Source organism: Gorilla gorilla, chromosome 16, assembly GCF_029281585.2.
Source record: "Gorilla gorilla gorilla isolate KB3781 chromosome 16, NHGRI_mGorGor1-v2.1_pri, whole genome shotgun sequence".
Taxonomy (NCBI): domain Eukaryota; kingdom Metazoa; phylum Chordata; class Mammalia; order Primates; family Hominidae; genus Gorilla; species Gorilla gorilla.
In genome coordinates, this window is record NC_073240.2 from 76625354 (window position 1) to 76641083 (window position 15730).

The following is a 15730-nucleotide window of genomic DNA, read 5'->3' on the forward strand; positions in this document are numbered from 1 at the left end:
TTTAGTTACATAATCAAAATGTATTAAATATAATATTAAAAATCGACATGAAGCCTGATCTAGCCACGGTCTATCGTTGGCAGAGTCAGGAAGCCTTCCAGATAGAGCAGGCCCTGCACCTGCCCCAGGTCACACCCTTACCCCATGGTGGCCTCCACGTCCATACCCACGAGCATCTCCTGTGGGTGAGGCCCTCCCCTGCATCCAGCCCTGGGCACCCCCTAGCCCAGAGGGCACCTCATGGTCTGAGAGTCCACCTGTCTGTCTCTAAAGAGAGGAAAGCTCCTTGGGACATGTGTTCTGCTTGACGCATCACCCCTGGCCTGGTACAGAAAGGTGGACAGTGGGTATTTGGTGAATAAATGAATGAATGATTAGAAAAAGTCCCCAAAATGGTGATTTCCTGAGGCCCTTCTCCAGCTGGCCCAGGTGGAGCCAGTTCCACTTTTCACAGGAAAGCCAGGTGTGAGGAGTGAGGCAGGTATGTGTGAATGGCCAGGTTCTCGAAGGCTGGATGGATACAGGGCTTATGGCAGGTCTGGGGTTGGCAGTGCTGCTGTGGGAGCCTGTAGGAGGGCTCGTCTTTGGAATCCCCCAGGGTATCCTGGTGCCCTCAGCTGCTGCATGGTGTGAGAAGGCCTGGCTTGTGGGGATGCACAGGGTCTTGTTTGGATTGGCCACCTGGTCCAGCCGAGGGAGCTATGCTTCTGGCCCCTCAGGGAAAACTCACTTTTGATGTGTGACAACAGCTGCAGGCAAGGGGAGGTAGAGGTGTGCTGGGCCTCGGCCTTAGAAGCCAGAAGCCAGTTCATGCCCCTACGTGGGAAAAGGATGATATACGTGGGAAAGGGATGGGGCCTTGGCTAGCTCTAGGGTCCTGGGTTATGGTCAGAACCATATGGACTTATATGAGTCACTTATGGACTCAGTGACTTGGGCTGGCCCCGCCCCTCCCTGAGCCTCATCAGTGAAACCAGGACGGGGCCAGGGCTTTCGATGCCTCCCAGCTCCAACCTCTGGCTTTCTCCCAGGAGGGCAGGAGATCCGACAGAGGTAACCTGGGCTCCCCTGTTTACGTCAACCTCGTTGTGAAGCCTCCCTCTTTCTGCCTGTGAGGCGGGTGGGACTAGAAGGAGAGGCATTCACCTGTGGGTCTCTGACTTCTCTGCCCAGGTGTGCCTGGAGAGCCTGGTCTATACCCGGTGCTTTGCTACACCCCACAGCCTGGCCAAAGCCTCCCTGCCTCCAGAGCAGCCCTGGCCCAGGGAAGAAGCTGGTCTCTGCATTGAATGACAGGTAGAAAATTAAAGTGGGGATGATAGCTCTGGAAAGGAGTCAAGGAGGAGGTGCCTTCCCAAGGACACAGAGGGTTTTTCCAGAATGGAACTTGACTGGTGCGGGCAAACATCAGGAGTTGGGAAGGGTGGCTCCCTCTGCGGGAGCTGGGGCAACTTGCCTGGGCCAAATGGTGGTAGGTTGTGGGTAGGGCAGGCAGAGCTGGGGTGCTCAGAGCCTGGGTTCTCTGTCCTTGCAGAGGACTGGAATGCAAAACAAGTGTCCCCTGCCCTGTGGCTGGGGGACATCCTCTATTTCCAAGCTGAGACACACACCAGCTGCCACAAGCCCCTGAGGCTCTTCAGAGGACCAATGGGCAGCCATACCCACACTGGGCCAGCCTGCTGGGCCCACCTGCACCCTTGTCACAGCCCATGACTGAGGGGACTCTCTGGGGACAATGGGGCAGTCTCATGCTGCCCTCTTACAGGTGGATCAGTCCCTGGGATCTGGTGTTGGGCTGGGGTGGGCTGAGGCTGTTCTCTGCCAGGGTGCCTGGTGGACAGCAGGTAGAGCAACTTCTCCTTGGCTTTCCTGCACCCCAGGACACAGCTGAACACTGCACTTTACCCTGGATGCCTTCAGATTCTCAGGGGACCCTGGGAAGGAAGAGGGGGATGCCCCAGCAGGATGCCAGGGCCCTGGGCTATGCTTGCTCCCCCCAGTCTCTCCAGCAGGCACCTCCTCTCCACATCAACATCACCTGATTCCTGAAGGCCTGGGCTACTGACAAGAGCCCCAAAACCCTCACCAAGGCCTGTTCTTGTATCAGAGCAACTAGCATGAGTTCAGAGCTGAAGGGGGCGGAGAGAAAACTCAGGGCTCTGTAAGAGTTCTCAGCTCCCTACTGTGGTGGGCCCTGTAGAAGGCCCCCCAGAAATCTGCAGCTGCTGTAAGTCACTGGGAGGAAGCTGCAGCAGACATGTGTTTCCCAGCCTGGTAGATGCAGAGGGGTGTCCGGGCCCTGAGTGGGAGGCCCAAACACAGCCTTGGATATGGCAGTGCAGGATTCTAGCGGGGCCCTGGGCAAGTCATTTAACCTCTCAGAACCCCATTCCTGGTCATCATGGGGCTCTTGTGTGGATGTAAAGAACCCCCCTGGCCACTTATGTCCCATCAGTGGAAGCCTAGCATGGGTGGAGACCCCCGAGACTGAACTCATGGTGGGATCCAGCCTGCCCAGCTCTCCTACATAGAGCCCAGAGCCAGGAGGATGGGCTTCCTGGAGAAGCAGGCACTCCTGTGGGCTGGAGAGCATGAGCAGGGGTCCCCTTGGGGAAGTGGAAGAGGTTGCGGTCAGTGAAGGCCATAATGAGGCAGAGCTTGGGCAAAAAAGGCATGATGATCGGGGGATCTGAGACCCAACAGAGACTGGACTGAGGACACTGTGGCCACCTCCTCTAGGTGTCGCTCAGGAGGTGGAAGCTGAGCTAGGGCTGGGCCCCCTTGTCCTGAGTAACGCCTCACCAGTCTTGGAAGCTGTACCTAAGGTGGCTTCATGTAAGGGTGCATCTGAGCACTCTTTTTGAGATGGGGTCTTCCTCTGTCACTCAGGCTGCAATTCAGTGGCACAATCATAGCTCACTGCAGCCTCAAACTCCTGGGCTCAAGTGATCCTCCCACCTCAGCCTCACAAAGTATTGTAATTATAGGCCTGAGCTACGGAGCCTGGTTTAAAATCTTAATAAATATCTCCTCCTGGTCTGCTTCCCTGGCTGACACACATGCTGGCATCTTGCGCCTAGACAGATATGTCTCTGGACTTGGTTCCATTTGTTCTCTCGGGCTCCTCTCTCTCAATGACCGCACACTACAGTATGTGGGTATTCTTACACATTTCTGTATAGAACTGAGGGTTAGTGTATTAATGTCAAAGTTCTATTGGTTTTTTGAGGCTGGGTGGAAAGTTTGGGTTAATTTAGGAGTGGGCATCTTGACAATATAGGCTTTTCTTCCAGGAACGGTGATTCTGGGACGCAGGTTTTGCACATTCTGGTTTATTGCTTGACTCGCTGCCACAGAGGGATGGCACTGCTCCACATGCCATGCCCAACAGATGTCCCACCTTATCTTTCTAAATCAAGCTGAATGTTTTCAGCTGACAGGATATCACGAGTGCTGCGGGGACTCACTCCCCTCAACCCGAGATGAAGTGAGGCGGAGACTATGGAGCAGATCCGTGCTGAGTGCATTTGCCCTTCCTGACCTGCACTGCTGCTGGCTGGGGCTGTGTCTGAGCTGTCAGAGGGCATTGATTTGGGGATGGGGTGGGGGGCAGTGCTGGAAAGATGCCCCTCACCTTCCTCAGCTCCTCCTGTCCAGCCAACACTTGGCCACCAAGGCCCCTGACTTCCAGGCCCCAGTCACCACTAACAGGGTGCTGCATGGGAACAAAGTGTAGGCCCAGAACCTGGAGTTCAGGTCACTCCTCCTTCCAGTCGAAGCCTCTGCCCCTCCCAGGTGATTCCAGCCTCGTTCCTCCATGGGCCAAATATCCTAAACAAAGGCCTGGACAGGGGGTCTTTATCTGACTGCACAGAAAACACACGCAGAAAGGTTCTGCATGCCCTCTGTGGCCTGCCAGGGGTAAGAGCCTGCCCGTCAAAATGCACAGTCCTGGTTCTTGCAGGGAGTTGAGGAGCAGAAGAAGAAACAAAGATCCATCTCATTCTTTCAGCAGGAACCTAAACTTGGGAAAGCCAGATGCAGTACATTTCTTAATCCTGATACTTTTATAACTGGTTACAGCTGGGTCACATGCACAACTGTTTTCCAACATCTTTCAACAGGCCACATAACATCCTGTAACTTCTTTTTTTTTAATTTTTATTTCATAAGGCCAGGGGCAGTGGCTCATGTAATCTCAACACTTTCGGAGGCTGAGGCAGGAAGTCTGCTTGAGGCCAGGAGTTCGAGACCAGCCTGGGCAACACAGCAAGACCCCATATGCAACAGAGAAAAACCCTGTCTCAAATTTTTTTTTGAGTACAGTGGCTTGATCACAGCTCACCATAGCCTCCAGCTCCCGGGCTCAAGCTATACTCCCACCTCGGCAGCTGGGACTATCAGAGCGCACCCCCATATCTGGCTGATTTTTAAATTTTTGGTAGAGATGCGGTCTCACTATGTTGCCCAAGCTGGTCTTGAACTTCTGGCCTCAAGAGATCCTGCCAATGTGACCTCACAATGCACTGGGGTTACAGGCATGAGCCACCATGCAGCCCCTGCAAAATCTAACTGTTCTTCAGGTGCTTCTTTTGGACCTCCTAGCTAGACTGTCATTGGAAAATACTAGTTTATTATCTTCCCACATTTCTGTTAATGGATTTCCCATGTTTTATTTGTCTAGACTAGGGTTTCTCAACAGCAGTACCATTGATGTTTTGGGCTGGATAATTCTCTGTTCTGGAGCTGTTTGTGCCTCGCAGGATGTTTAGCAGCATCCCCAGCCTCCGCCTGCTACATGCCAGTAGCACTCCTCAGTGTGACAGCCAAAATGATTTCAGATATTGTCAAATATCCCCAGGGTGGCAAAATCACTCCAGTTGAGAACTGCTGACCTAAAAACCTCTGGAACAATGTTAGATCATGGTAATGATAGCACATACTGCTCCTGACCTTAATGGGAATACTTCTAGCATCAAAGTATAGTAGTACCTGTATACTACTGTCTGGGCTGTTATTAGTACACTGTATTAGTCCATTCTCATGCTGCTATGAAGAAATACCCAAGACTGGGTAATTTATAAAGAAAAGAGGTTTAAATTGACTCACAGTTCTGCATGGCCGGGGAGGCCTCAGGAAACTTACAATTATGGCAGAAGACACCTCTTCCCAGGGCAGGAGGAGAGAGAAGGAGAGCCGAGCAAAGGAGAAAACCTGCTATAAAACCATCAGATCTCGTGAGAACTCACTCACTATCACGAGAACAGCACAGGAGAAACCACCCCCATGATTCAATTATCTCCACCTGGTCCCACCCTTGACACGTGGGGATTATTGCAATTCAAGGTGAGATTTGGATGGGGACACAGAGCCAAACCATATTATATCCTTTATATTAGCATACTGTATCAAAGTATACTTTTCTTTCTTTTTTTTTTAAAATTTGAGACAGAGTCTCGGTCTGGCTCTGGCTGGAGTGCAGTGGCACGATTTCAGCTCATGGCAACTTCTGCCTCCCGGGTTCAAGCAATTCTTGTGCCTCAGCCTCCCAATTAGCTGGAACTACAGGTGTGTGCCACCACACCCAGCTAATTTTGATTTTTTTTGAGTACACATGGGGTTCGACATGTTGGCCAGGCTGGTGTCAAACTCCTGGCCTCAAGTGATACCACCACTTTGGCCTCCCGAAGTGCTGGGATTCCAGGCGTGAGCCACTGCACCCAGCCTGAAGTATAATTTTCACAATGCGAAAAGCTTGACTTTCATACAAATAATGAAGGAATATGTATAAGATATTTTAATTTACAAGGGAGTCAGCAACACGGTGAAGCTAGTTAAAGGAGCATTTTGAGAGATAGTGTCTATAGTGCTCCAGGAAGTGCATTCTGAAACGCATTCTGAGATAGAGACAAAACTTGTTAATATCCTGTAGGGAGGCCAGGCATGGTAGCTCATGCCTGTAATCGCAGCACTTTGGGAGGCCGAGGTGGGTGGATCACCTGAGGTCAGGAGTTCAAGACCAGCCTGGCCAACATGGTGAAACCCTGTCTCTACTAAAAATACAAAAATTAGCCAGGCACAGTGGTGGGTGCTTGTAGTCCCAGCCACTTGGGAGGCTGAGGCAGGAGAATCACTTGAACCTGGGAGGTAGAGGCTGCAGTGAGCTGACTCAAAAAAAAAAATTGTATTGGGAAATAAAACTATCATCCTTGGGAATTATCTTTTCCACTGCACAGAAATCTGTAAGTTAACATATATACATATTCTCCAGTATATTCATAACATATTCTCTAGTATATTTCCCTATATTTGTGGTTTTCAAAGCATGGTCTCAAATTGGAAGTATCAGCATCACCTGGGAACATAGACATGCAATGCTCAGGCCCCACCTCAGTCCTATTGAGTTAGAAACTCTGGTGTGGGGCCCAGCAGCCGGTTTCACAAGCCCTGCAGGTGATGATGATGCACTCTAATGTGTGAGAACCACTGCTCTAAATAGTCAAATCATCTTTAATTGTAAAACAAGTATCTGTGAAATAATGCTCCAGTATGACATTAAAATGCTCCAGAACGCCACCCACTTTATTTCTGAATTTAAATACTTTGTCTGTCTGATGTTAAATTTGCTGTTTTGTTTTTCAAATACTCTTAAGACAGTTTTTCATCGGTTCCTAATTTTCTCTTTTTAAATAAAAAATGGTTTTCCAAATCTATCCATTTTTCTCTTCTTTAACCTATTGATAGGATGAAATAAAAGTTGAACCATTCTTACGTCTTTTTTTTTTTTTTTTTTTGAGATGGAGTCTCACCCTGTTGCTCAAGCTGACTGAAATGCAGCGGTGCAATCTCGGCTCACTGCAGCCTCCACCTCCCGGGTTCAAGCGATTCTCGTGCCTCAGCCTCCTGAGTAGCTGGGATTACAGGCACCTGCCACCATGCCCACCTATTTTTTTTTTTAAGTAGAGACGGGTTTTGCCATATTGGCCAGGCTGGTCTCCAACTCCTGACCTCAGGTGATCTGCCTGCCTTGGCCTCCCAAAGTGCTAGGATTACAAGCGTGAGCCACCGCACCCAGCCTTTTTTTTTTTTTTTCTGTTTTCCTTTTTTTTTTCTTTTTTTTTGAGATGGTCTCATTCTGTTGCTCAGGCTGGATGGAGTACAGAGGTACCATCATGGCTCACTGCAGCCTCCACATCCCATGCTCAAGAGATCCTCCCACCACAGCCTCTTAGGTAGCTGGGACGACACGTGTGCACCAGCAGAAGCAGCTAATTTTTTGTAGAGACCGGGGTCTCCCTATGTTGCCCAAGCTGGTCTAGAACTCCTGGGCTCAAGCGATCCACTGGCCTTGGCCTCCCAAAGTGCTATGATTACAGGTCTTATGTTCTTAAAATTTTTCTTTGACATGGTATAGGATAGTCTAGTAACTTAACATACTGTGGTTTTCAACAGGCTAGTGCTTATGATTTGTAAAAGAACTCTTCAGAAATGAGCTCAATTTTACCATGAATTGGGACATTTTCCATTTCTTTCTATTCTATAGTGCAATTTACTTGTCATGAGCTCTGTCTTTTGAAAACCTGAAAGCCTGCAATAAAACCAGCTGCACCTGGTGCATGGGATAGGCATGGAATTGAGGAGAGAGCTCAAACTACGGTCAGCCCTCTGTATCCTCGGGTTCTGGATCCTTGGATTTGACCAACTGTGCATCAAAAATATTTGGAAAAAGTAAAATAAAAAAACAAATTTAAAAATACTTCATACAGCTATTTACAAAGCATTTACGTTGTATTAAGTATTATAGTAATCTAGAGGTGATTTAAAGTCTACGGAAGGATGTGCATAGGTTATATGCAAATACTATGCCATATTATATCAGAGCATCTGTGAATTTTGGTATCTCTGGGGTCCTGGAACCAATATCCTGAGGTTACTAAGGGACAACTGTATTCAATTTCTTCTCTGGTTATTAGTTTATTCTCTAATGTATTTTTGTTGTTGTTTTGTCTTTTTGTTTTTGCCTCTTCAAGTCAATGTCGTAAACTTAGTTGTTTTAGACAACCCATTAGCTCAGAGCTACCAGTAAGCAGACTACCACTGCAATCTAAGCAACGGATTTTTTTCCCCATCAGACTGGCAAAAAATAAGCATCTATTGATGTTGAAATTGTAGGGAGTTTTCCTGAGCATGTTAATTATGACAGCCCTTTTTGCTAGGCACCTACACAATTCATCAAAATGAAATAAAACACCCACGCGCTTGAAGAAGTTATCTGGTTATTTCCTTATCTGGGTGCTGGTTATGTGAGGTCTACAGTTAATGAACACCTATTAAGCTTTATATTTCTAATAGGTACAATTTTCTGCATGTGTAGTAGATTTCAACAGTTTTTAAAATGTCTTTGGCCACAGTCCGCAGCTGTGTATAATGCTATTCGCTTAACAGTGGAAAACATGGCAATGACCTGAATCCCCCTGGCTCCCGGGATCCTACCCCCTTAAGTTAAACAAATGAAATAACTTCCACTGTCTTTCCTAATGCCTTAATTCGGTCCTCAGTTAAACTGGCGATGGGCGCTGCTTTTTTTCCAGGGAAGGATTCTGGAAGACATAGGAGGAGACGCCAGCATTTCGCCCTCCAGCACCTCCCGCGGGCTGTGGTCCGCTTCCGGCCTCACTCGAGCAGGCCCCGCCCTCCCAGAGGCCGTTTGTCCAAGTCACGTGATCGTCGAATCTGTTGACCTGGCGCCACCGGAAAAAGAAATTCCCGGGCCCTGGCTTCTTGGCCTGATGGTGAGGCACCAGAGGTGAAGCGAGGCATGGGCTGCTGGAGCGGGAATGAGGGGGCGACAGTGGCTCCGGAAACGGGGGGAGGGTGTCTTCACTGGCCTCTCCGCAAACACAGTGTGTGCCGGCGTGAGGGCTGCAGGTCTGGTAGAGAAAAGTCCACCGCCACCCCGCTCCTGAGAAGGGGGCAGGAGTGGGGGGCGGGTAAGACAGAGCAGGCCGGCCGGCTTGTGGAGGGCGAGGCAGGCAGATCCCTTGAGCTCAGGAGTTTGAGACCAGACTGGGCAACATGGCAAAACCCCATCTCTACTAAAAATACAAAAAATTAGCTGGACATGGTGGCACATGCCTGTAGTCCCAGGTAGTTAGGAAGCTAGGGTGGGAGCACTGCTTGAGCCCAGGAAGTAGAGGCTGCAGTGAGCCGAGATCATGATGTCACTGCACTCCAGCCTGGGCAACAGAGTGGGACCCTGTCTCAAAAAATAAAAATAAAGTGGAAGCATCTGTATGCATGATTGAAGTCATGCTTTCCATCTATTTTTTTCCACCTTCGCTTTTTTCTGTCTAAAACATTGTATCTTAAGCTTTTGCCTATGTTTTCAAGTACTCATAAGCATTATTTGAATGGTTGTATCATAATCCATTATCTGGACTCATTGTCATTTATCCATCTGCAGTTGCTGGAGATACTGCCCTTTCTGCCACACTCAGTCACCCTTCTGACCTTGCACTGTGTCCAGTTATCTACTAATACCCATACTGGTCATTTAGGACTTAAGAATAGTTATCATAGTTTTTAACATTCCAAAAAGAATGTGTCTTCCTAAAAATAGAATGGCTTGGTGGTTATACTTGTAAAGCAAAATAGACAAAGCCATGTTGAAATTAATGTTTTACTTTCTTCTTGTATCTATTTTCACTTCTCTTGTCATTTTGATGGATAAAGTTTCATTTGGAAGGATTTTTATTTCAAAACAGAAATAGCATATGACATGAGAATGGGAACTCTGAAAGGTTCAACTTCCTAGTTTACTAAGTTTGTCACAAAAGCTACTGATAGTCAATCATGATTGGCCTGTATTGAAAGTGAGTTAACATTATGTACAACTTAAGCACTATACTTTCTATCCGATACAGAAAAATAGGTGGTGTGTTTGGAAAAGTGTTGGGCTAGGAGTCAGGGAGCTTGACTGTTAGTCCCAACCCTGCTTCTTGAGCTGAGCACCCCGAGGCAATAATTCAGCAGCTATTTCTTAAATACCTAATGAATTTCAGGCTTTGTGGTTGGGCTGGGAATATAGACATAGATACTGCATTCATGATTCTCCAAGCCTCCCTTCCTCACCCCGGCTCACAGTGAGCTTTCTTATGCATTGTGTAAATTTGTCTTCTAACAGGCCCCAACTCTGTCTCCAACCTCCTTCCCAGGGCAGTTGTGAGGATCAGATGAGGGAGAATATGTGTGAAAGCAAATTGTAAATTATTTTAAAATGCAATAAAAATATGATCCATGGAAAATTATTTAAAGATCCTTATTAAAATTATTAAAGATCCTTAGAATTTTAAATAAACAGTACATTAGGCCGGGCATTGTGGCTTAGGAGAGCGCTGGGTCAAATCAGTCCCCTCCAGCTACGCATTGCCTGGAGCTGCTCCCCAAGGACCCCTCAGCCACAGAAGGCGCTGGTCCTCCTACAGTGCTGCCCCACCCCCACCACCACAGCCTCCTGGGGGTGCAGTCAGGGGTGCCCTCCTTCAGGCTCTGCCCCTGCACCCACTCCTACACAACTACTCTCCCGGCCAGCAGCCCCAGAGACCAGATTGGTTTGGGCCTCTGCCTCCGCAGGCCTGAACCACCATCTCTTCTGCTCCCCGGAAAGCCAGCTCCCAGCAGACAGGCAGCGTTCCCTCTTCATTCCTCAACACAGAGGGCCCCTCACAACCCTCTCAGCAGATGGTAGAGCTCCCCACGCATCCTCTTAAAGAGGCTTCACCGTTGATGGCCACAAGCCCCACCATGACCTCCTCCCAGGGAGTGAATTTTCTTACATGTCTCCCACCAGAGCAGGGACAAAATAAAACATAAAAGCAGCAGCTGTTAAATTATCAGTAACATTTCCTACTAGGATCAACTCACGGAGTGGGCAGTGTATTCCATTAGATGGATCAGTGCAGGGGTTAGCAAGCATTTTCTGTAAAGGGCCCGATGGGAACTCTTTAAGTCTCTGCAGGCCACTGGGTCTCTGTCACCACCTACTCAAACCCTCCTCTTAGCAAGAAAGCAGCCCTAGGCAACATGTCAACAGATGAGCGTGGCCACATTCCCAGAAACCTTTCTTTATGGACATGGAAGTTTGCATCTCACGTAATTCTCATGTGTCACAAGATACGACTCTACTTTCCATGTTTTCAACCATTTAAACATGTAAAAGCCATTCTTAGCGTGTGGGCCACACAAAAGCAGGCAGCAAGAAATTTGGTCTTTACACCAACAGCAGCTGACCCCTGGATGGAGCATTAGAGCTTGGGTGTGTGTCCCACTCCAGGGTTTCCAGGAGAGGGGATGCAGGCTGATGCCACCTCCACCCCTGTCGCTCTAGGGGAGAAGGCAGAGCTGGTGCTGTATGAAGTTTGGCTGCAGATCCTGGGCCAGCCCTACACCAAGGCCTTGGAGGACAAAACCAGCCTTGAGTTCTGGGCACTTCAGGGGCAACCGACAAGGTGGGTGAAGTGGTGGGATGAAGTGGGGGGGCGGGGAAGAAGCCTCGGGAAGATGGGGGATGGCTGGACAAGACTGGTAGAGCTGTGACCCTCTTCATCCTCTCCTGACCCCCCAGCTGACCCTCGTCCTCAGATCTCTGCAGAACTTTGACCAAGTGGTGGTGGAGGAATTCCGGTGGGTCCAGGGTGGCCCTGGGTGACCCAGGGCTCAGACCTGGGTCCTGGGGTTGAAGGCAGGAGGCTGGAAGAGATGACCTCCCCTAGTCCCCCAGGCTGCCCAGCCCCCTGAAGTGGGATGATCCTCCCGCCAGGCTGGACCCACTGACCGTCAGAGTGGGTGCCACCTTCTTCAGGGTGGCACTAGCCCAGGCTCTCGTGTGGGACTGTGTGTACCAGGGTCTGCACACCCTGGGGGAGGCAGAGGGCCTCTTGGTAGACACGGTCATCTCAGACCTCGGTCAGTACCTCCTTCCCTCTGCAGGCCCCCTCCCTCTGTCCATCTGCCTCCTCCCTTGGGCTCGCTGCCTCCACATGCCCTGATCTGAAACCTGCCTCCCCTCCTCATGGAGCCCTCCAAGATGCTCCTAGCCCCAGCTCCCTGGTCCCGCAGCAACTTCTGGTGCCAGATTCTGCCTTCTCAGAAGTCTGGGAGGCAGGGCCCCACCTGGCCATAGCCTTCTTGGTCTGCTCTAGGCACTCCTAGCCTCGAAGCCTCCAGCCTGCTGGATGCCTCCATCCCCGGCTATGCTGTGGCTCTCCTCATTCTAGGCCTCCTGCTTGTCACATTCACCCTTGTCCTGGTGAGTGTCTGGCTGGGCCCAGGCTCCTTCCTGAGGGGCAGGCTGAGCCTTTGATGCCTTGAGCCTTGAGCCTTGAGCCAAGCTGAGGAGTGAGCAGGCCCCTTTACACCCCTGATTCCCCCACCCAAGCCCAGCATCTCCTCATCCTCCAGCTGGGGCTGCAGGGTTTGGGGCCAGGGGGCTGGGCCTGATCCCAGTGTCCCCACCCTTCTTGTCAAGGTGCTAAAGTGGAGGGCATGCCTTGGGGTGTCCAGCCTGGGTGTGTAGAAGCACACAGTGTGGTACAGAGGACCCTCTCCAGACAGGTAAGTGGAGGGCGGTTCTCCCTGACCCCACCCCAATTGTTTGTTCTGGGTGGGGTCCACCGCGCCCCCTGCCAAGGCCTTCTGCAAACACTCCCCAGGGGCTGTTGTGGGCAGCACCTGGGTGGTGCAGTTGGTGTGCCAGAAAAGCTCCCCAGTACTGTGGGCAGTGGCCCAGGCAGTCAAGCAGACTCCCCCAAGCAGGCCCCACCTACCCCTAGCCTGTTCCCAGCTGCCTCCCACCAACCCTAGAAATGATGCTGGGGGCTGACAGAAACTGAACTTAGGAGCACAGGAGGCCAGGAGACCTGGGACAGAGAACAGGAGGTATGGGGAGGGAATCTTCCTTCCCCCACTTCCCACTGCATGAGGGCCAGACAGTGGCACCTCCAGGTCCTGGAAGGACATGTGTGGACCCAACTCAGTTGGCCCTTTGTCTTATGGCTTTTCTTCTCCCTCCCCCGGGCCAGGTGGATGTGGGAGGAGACGAACCACCATCCTGGGTGCACTCAGACTCATTCCTCACTCCTGGCCTTCACTCCCTTTCCTCTACACACAGGTGACCCCTCACGCTGCTGCTCCCTCTGCTGAAACCCAAACTGCAAACCTCTCCTCTCCCTGCCTTCACCTTGCCCCACGGCTTCCACAGACAGTGCCTCAACCCCGAGGAATGAATCCGAAGTTCCAACACCACTGACTTTCCCAGGAACTCAGAGCCAGAGAGGGCCAAGGACCAGCTCGAGGACACACATCCAGGGCTTCTTCCCTTCGAAACCCCCAAGGACTGGACTTGCAGGACTGGGACAGAGGTGGGGTGGGGGAAAGCAATGCCTTGTCAACCCATGTGGGGAGCCCCACTCCCATCCCCAAGGTGCATAAAGTTGAGGAACACCCCTGCTCCCACGTCCATGCTCACTCAGGGCCCTGCTCCAAGTGCTTGGCACTCACACCAGCCTCCTGCCCTCCATGCCACAGGTATTGGTCTCGTTTACAGATGGGGAAATGGTGGCCAAGAGCCTCCCCCAGCACACACAGCTAGACCACACAGAGGACTTAGGCACAGCTGGGGGGTCCGCAGTCTCTGCTGCCTCACCTGCCACCAAAGTGTGGTCCTGCTGCCAGGTGGCAGGAAGGGGACAGAAGCCCGCCCCAAAGAGGGCTGGGGCAGGGGCACCCTTAGGCCTGCCTGGTCCGGCCCAGTAGGGCTGGAGAGACTGTCAGTCCTAAGAGAAACGCTGGCCCTTTGGGAGTATGGAAAAGTCAGGAAGCAATCCAAAGTTGGTATTTAAAATATTGATTTCTAGATATTTAGATGGTCATCTGGTGTGAGGAGCTGGGAGGGCCCCAGGGTAGAGTCCACAAGAGGAGGAAGATTGAAAAGGGGTCAGAGTGGAAATGGGAGCTGCTGAGGGCAAGGCCCACCCCCATCCTTGACCCCCCAAAGCCAGCCACAGAGCCAGTCAGCCTCAGGCCAGAGGGTGTGAGCAACGGGGACCCTGGCTGCTCTACAGTGGATCAGAGCCACTGGGTGTGGGGAGTCTTCCAGGGCAGGTGTGGGGCCGCCGGGGCAAGGCAAGGCAAGCTCCCAGGGCAGAGACTGAGGCCAACCCCTGCAGCCCTACTGCAGGGGGGAACACTGGGATAGGCAAGGGTCTTAACCCAGAAAGCCCCAGCAGCTCCTGTGCCCATCAGGACACCATTGAGGCTTGGCGGTGGTGGAACCCAGGAATGGTCTTTGAACCCATGACCTGGAAGGGGGAGCCAAGGATAGTCCTGGCCTGAAGGCTCTCTACCTGCAGGCAGTGGGCAGGCCCAGCGAGGGGACCCCAGGAGTCCAGACCATGAGCTTATGTGGCCAAAGACAGCAGCCAGCACCAAGACATCAAAGAGGGCAGGTAGAAAGATCATCACATAGGGGTTGACTGCGGCCAGCACCAGGTTCCTCTGTACTTCTGGAACACACAGGCCTCTCCTTCCTATCCCTGAAGCGCCCATGCCCCCACCCCAGCACCTCGAAAACCAGCCTAATATATGCATTTGTCCTGGGTCATCCCCACTGTCCAAGCAACTGCAATTTCTGACTAGAGAGCCAGGGCAGGGTAGGGTGTAGGAGGGGTCCCTGGAAGATGCCCCCAGAACGCCCTGATGCCTAAAACATTCCCCGTTGGGCCTTCTCAGGGAGGGAGGGTTATGGCAGCCTTGTTCTCTCCAGCTACCTCCATCACCACTGGAGCCCTTATAGGCGTCATGGGAGAGAATTGGCTCAATGGAGCCAGGACCAGAATGGACACAGCCCTGGGGCTGGGGCTGACTAAGTGGGCTCTGGGAGACCGTCACTCTCTCTTCAAGCTTTGGTCTCCTGGCTGTCTACAAGCCAGGCTGTTTCAGGCTTTGCATGAGGCCTTGCACAGAGACAGAGTTCAAACACAGCTGGTGGACACAGTGGGCTTTAGGGAGGTGGCACATACCTGGGGGTGGGGGCTGGGTAACAGGGAACGGAGGCCCTGGGGCTAGCGTGGCCTGTCTGGTGGTGGCACAATGGGACCTGCACCACCTGAGGACAGAGGGTCCACCTGGAAGACTGGACCAGCCAGATGGCCACCAAGCTGGATGGCCACCGTCAGAGCCTGCAGGACAGCAGAGGGGGCTGGGAAGGGACAGAGGACAGCTGAGGGGCAGGGAACATGGGTTCCTCCATACAGACACATGAGTCTTCCCTAAGTGGGTCTTCCCCATGGAGGCAAGGGGGCATTCAAGACACACCTCCAGCCCACCTCAAACCATCTCAGGAGGCCACCACCAACTCACACAGGCCAGTTGCATTGTCACAGTGACCCCAGAACAGCACAGCCCTGTCCTTCAGATGAATAAACAGAGGGAGAGACGCATATCACAGCCAGGAGCTGGGACTCAGACCCAGGTCCAGCTGCAGTGCTGCCTCGATGGCTCCGCCTGCACCTCCTCCAGGACTCAGTTCCTGCTAACAAGTGAGCACTTGAGTACAAGTGAAATAGGTGCTATTATCCCTATCCAGTTGTCTGGCTGCTGGGGAAAGGGAAGCAAGGCACAGGTGACTTGCCCAAGGCCCAAGTGACAGGGCTGGTTCAACCCCATCTGTCTC

General features: G+C 51.6%; 1 protein-coding gene across 1 annotated transcript; it reads left to right on the top strand.

Annotated features, from left to right (window-relative positions):
- The first annotated feature begins 47 nt into the window (after positions 1 to 47).
- On the top strand, positions 48 to 13507 carry LOC129526892 (uncharacterized). The gene is made up of 6 exons (XM_063698737.1): positions 48 to 185; positions 8592 to 8792; positions 11387 to 11507; positions 12201 to 12307; positions 12527 to 12612; positions 13169 to 13507. The coding sequence occupies exons 1-5, from the start codon at positions 48 to 50 to the stop codon at positions 12572 to 12574; spliced, it is 615 nt and encodes a 204-aa protein (XP_063554807.1). The 3' UTR covers positions 12575 to 12612; positions 13169 to 13507.
- Positions 13508 to 15730: the final 2223 nt, after the last annotated feature.

Excerpts from the sequence above, each read along its gene's own strand:
- LOC129526892 (XM_063698737.1), top strand. The coding sequence starts at position 48 with ATGAAGCCTGATCTAGCCACGGTCTATCGTTGGCAGAGTCAGGAAGCC. Across the intron at positions 186-8,591 it reads CCCACGAGCATCTCCTGTGG|GGAAGGATTCTGGAAGACAT; the intron begins GTGAGGCCCTCC and ends CTTTTTTTCCAG. Across the intron at positions 8,793-11,386 it reads CCTGGCTTCTTGGCCTGATG|GGGAGAAGGCAGAGCTGGTG; the intron begins GTGAGGCACCAG and ends CTGTCGCTCTAG.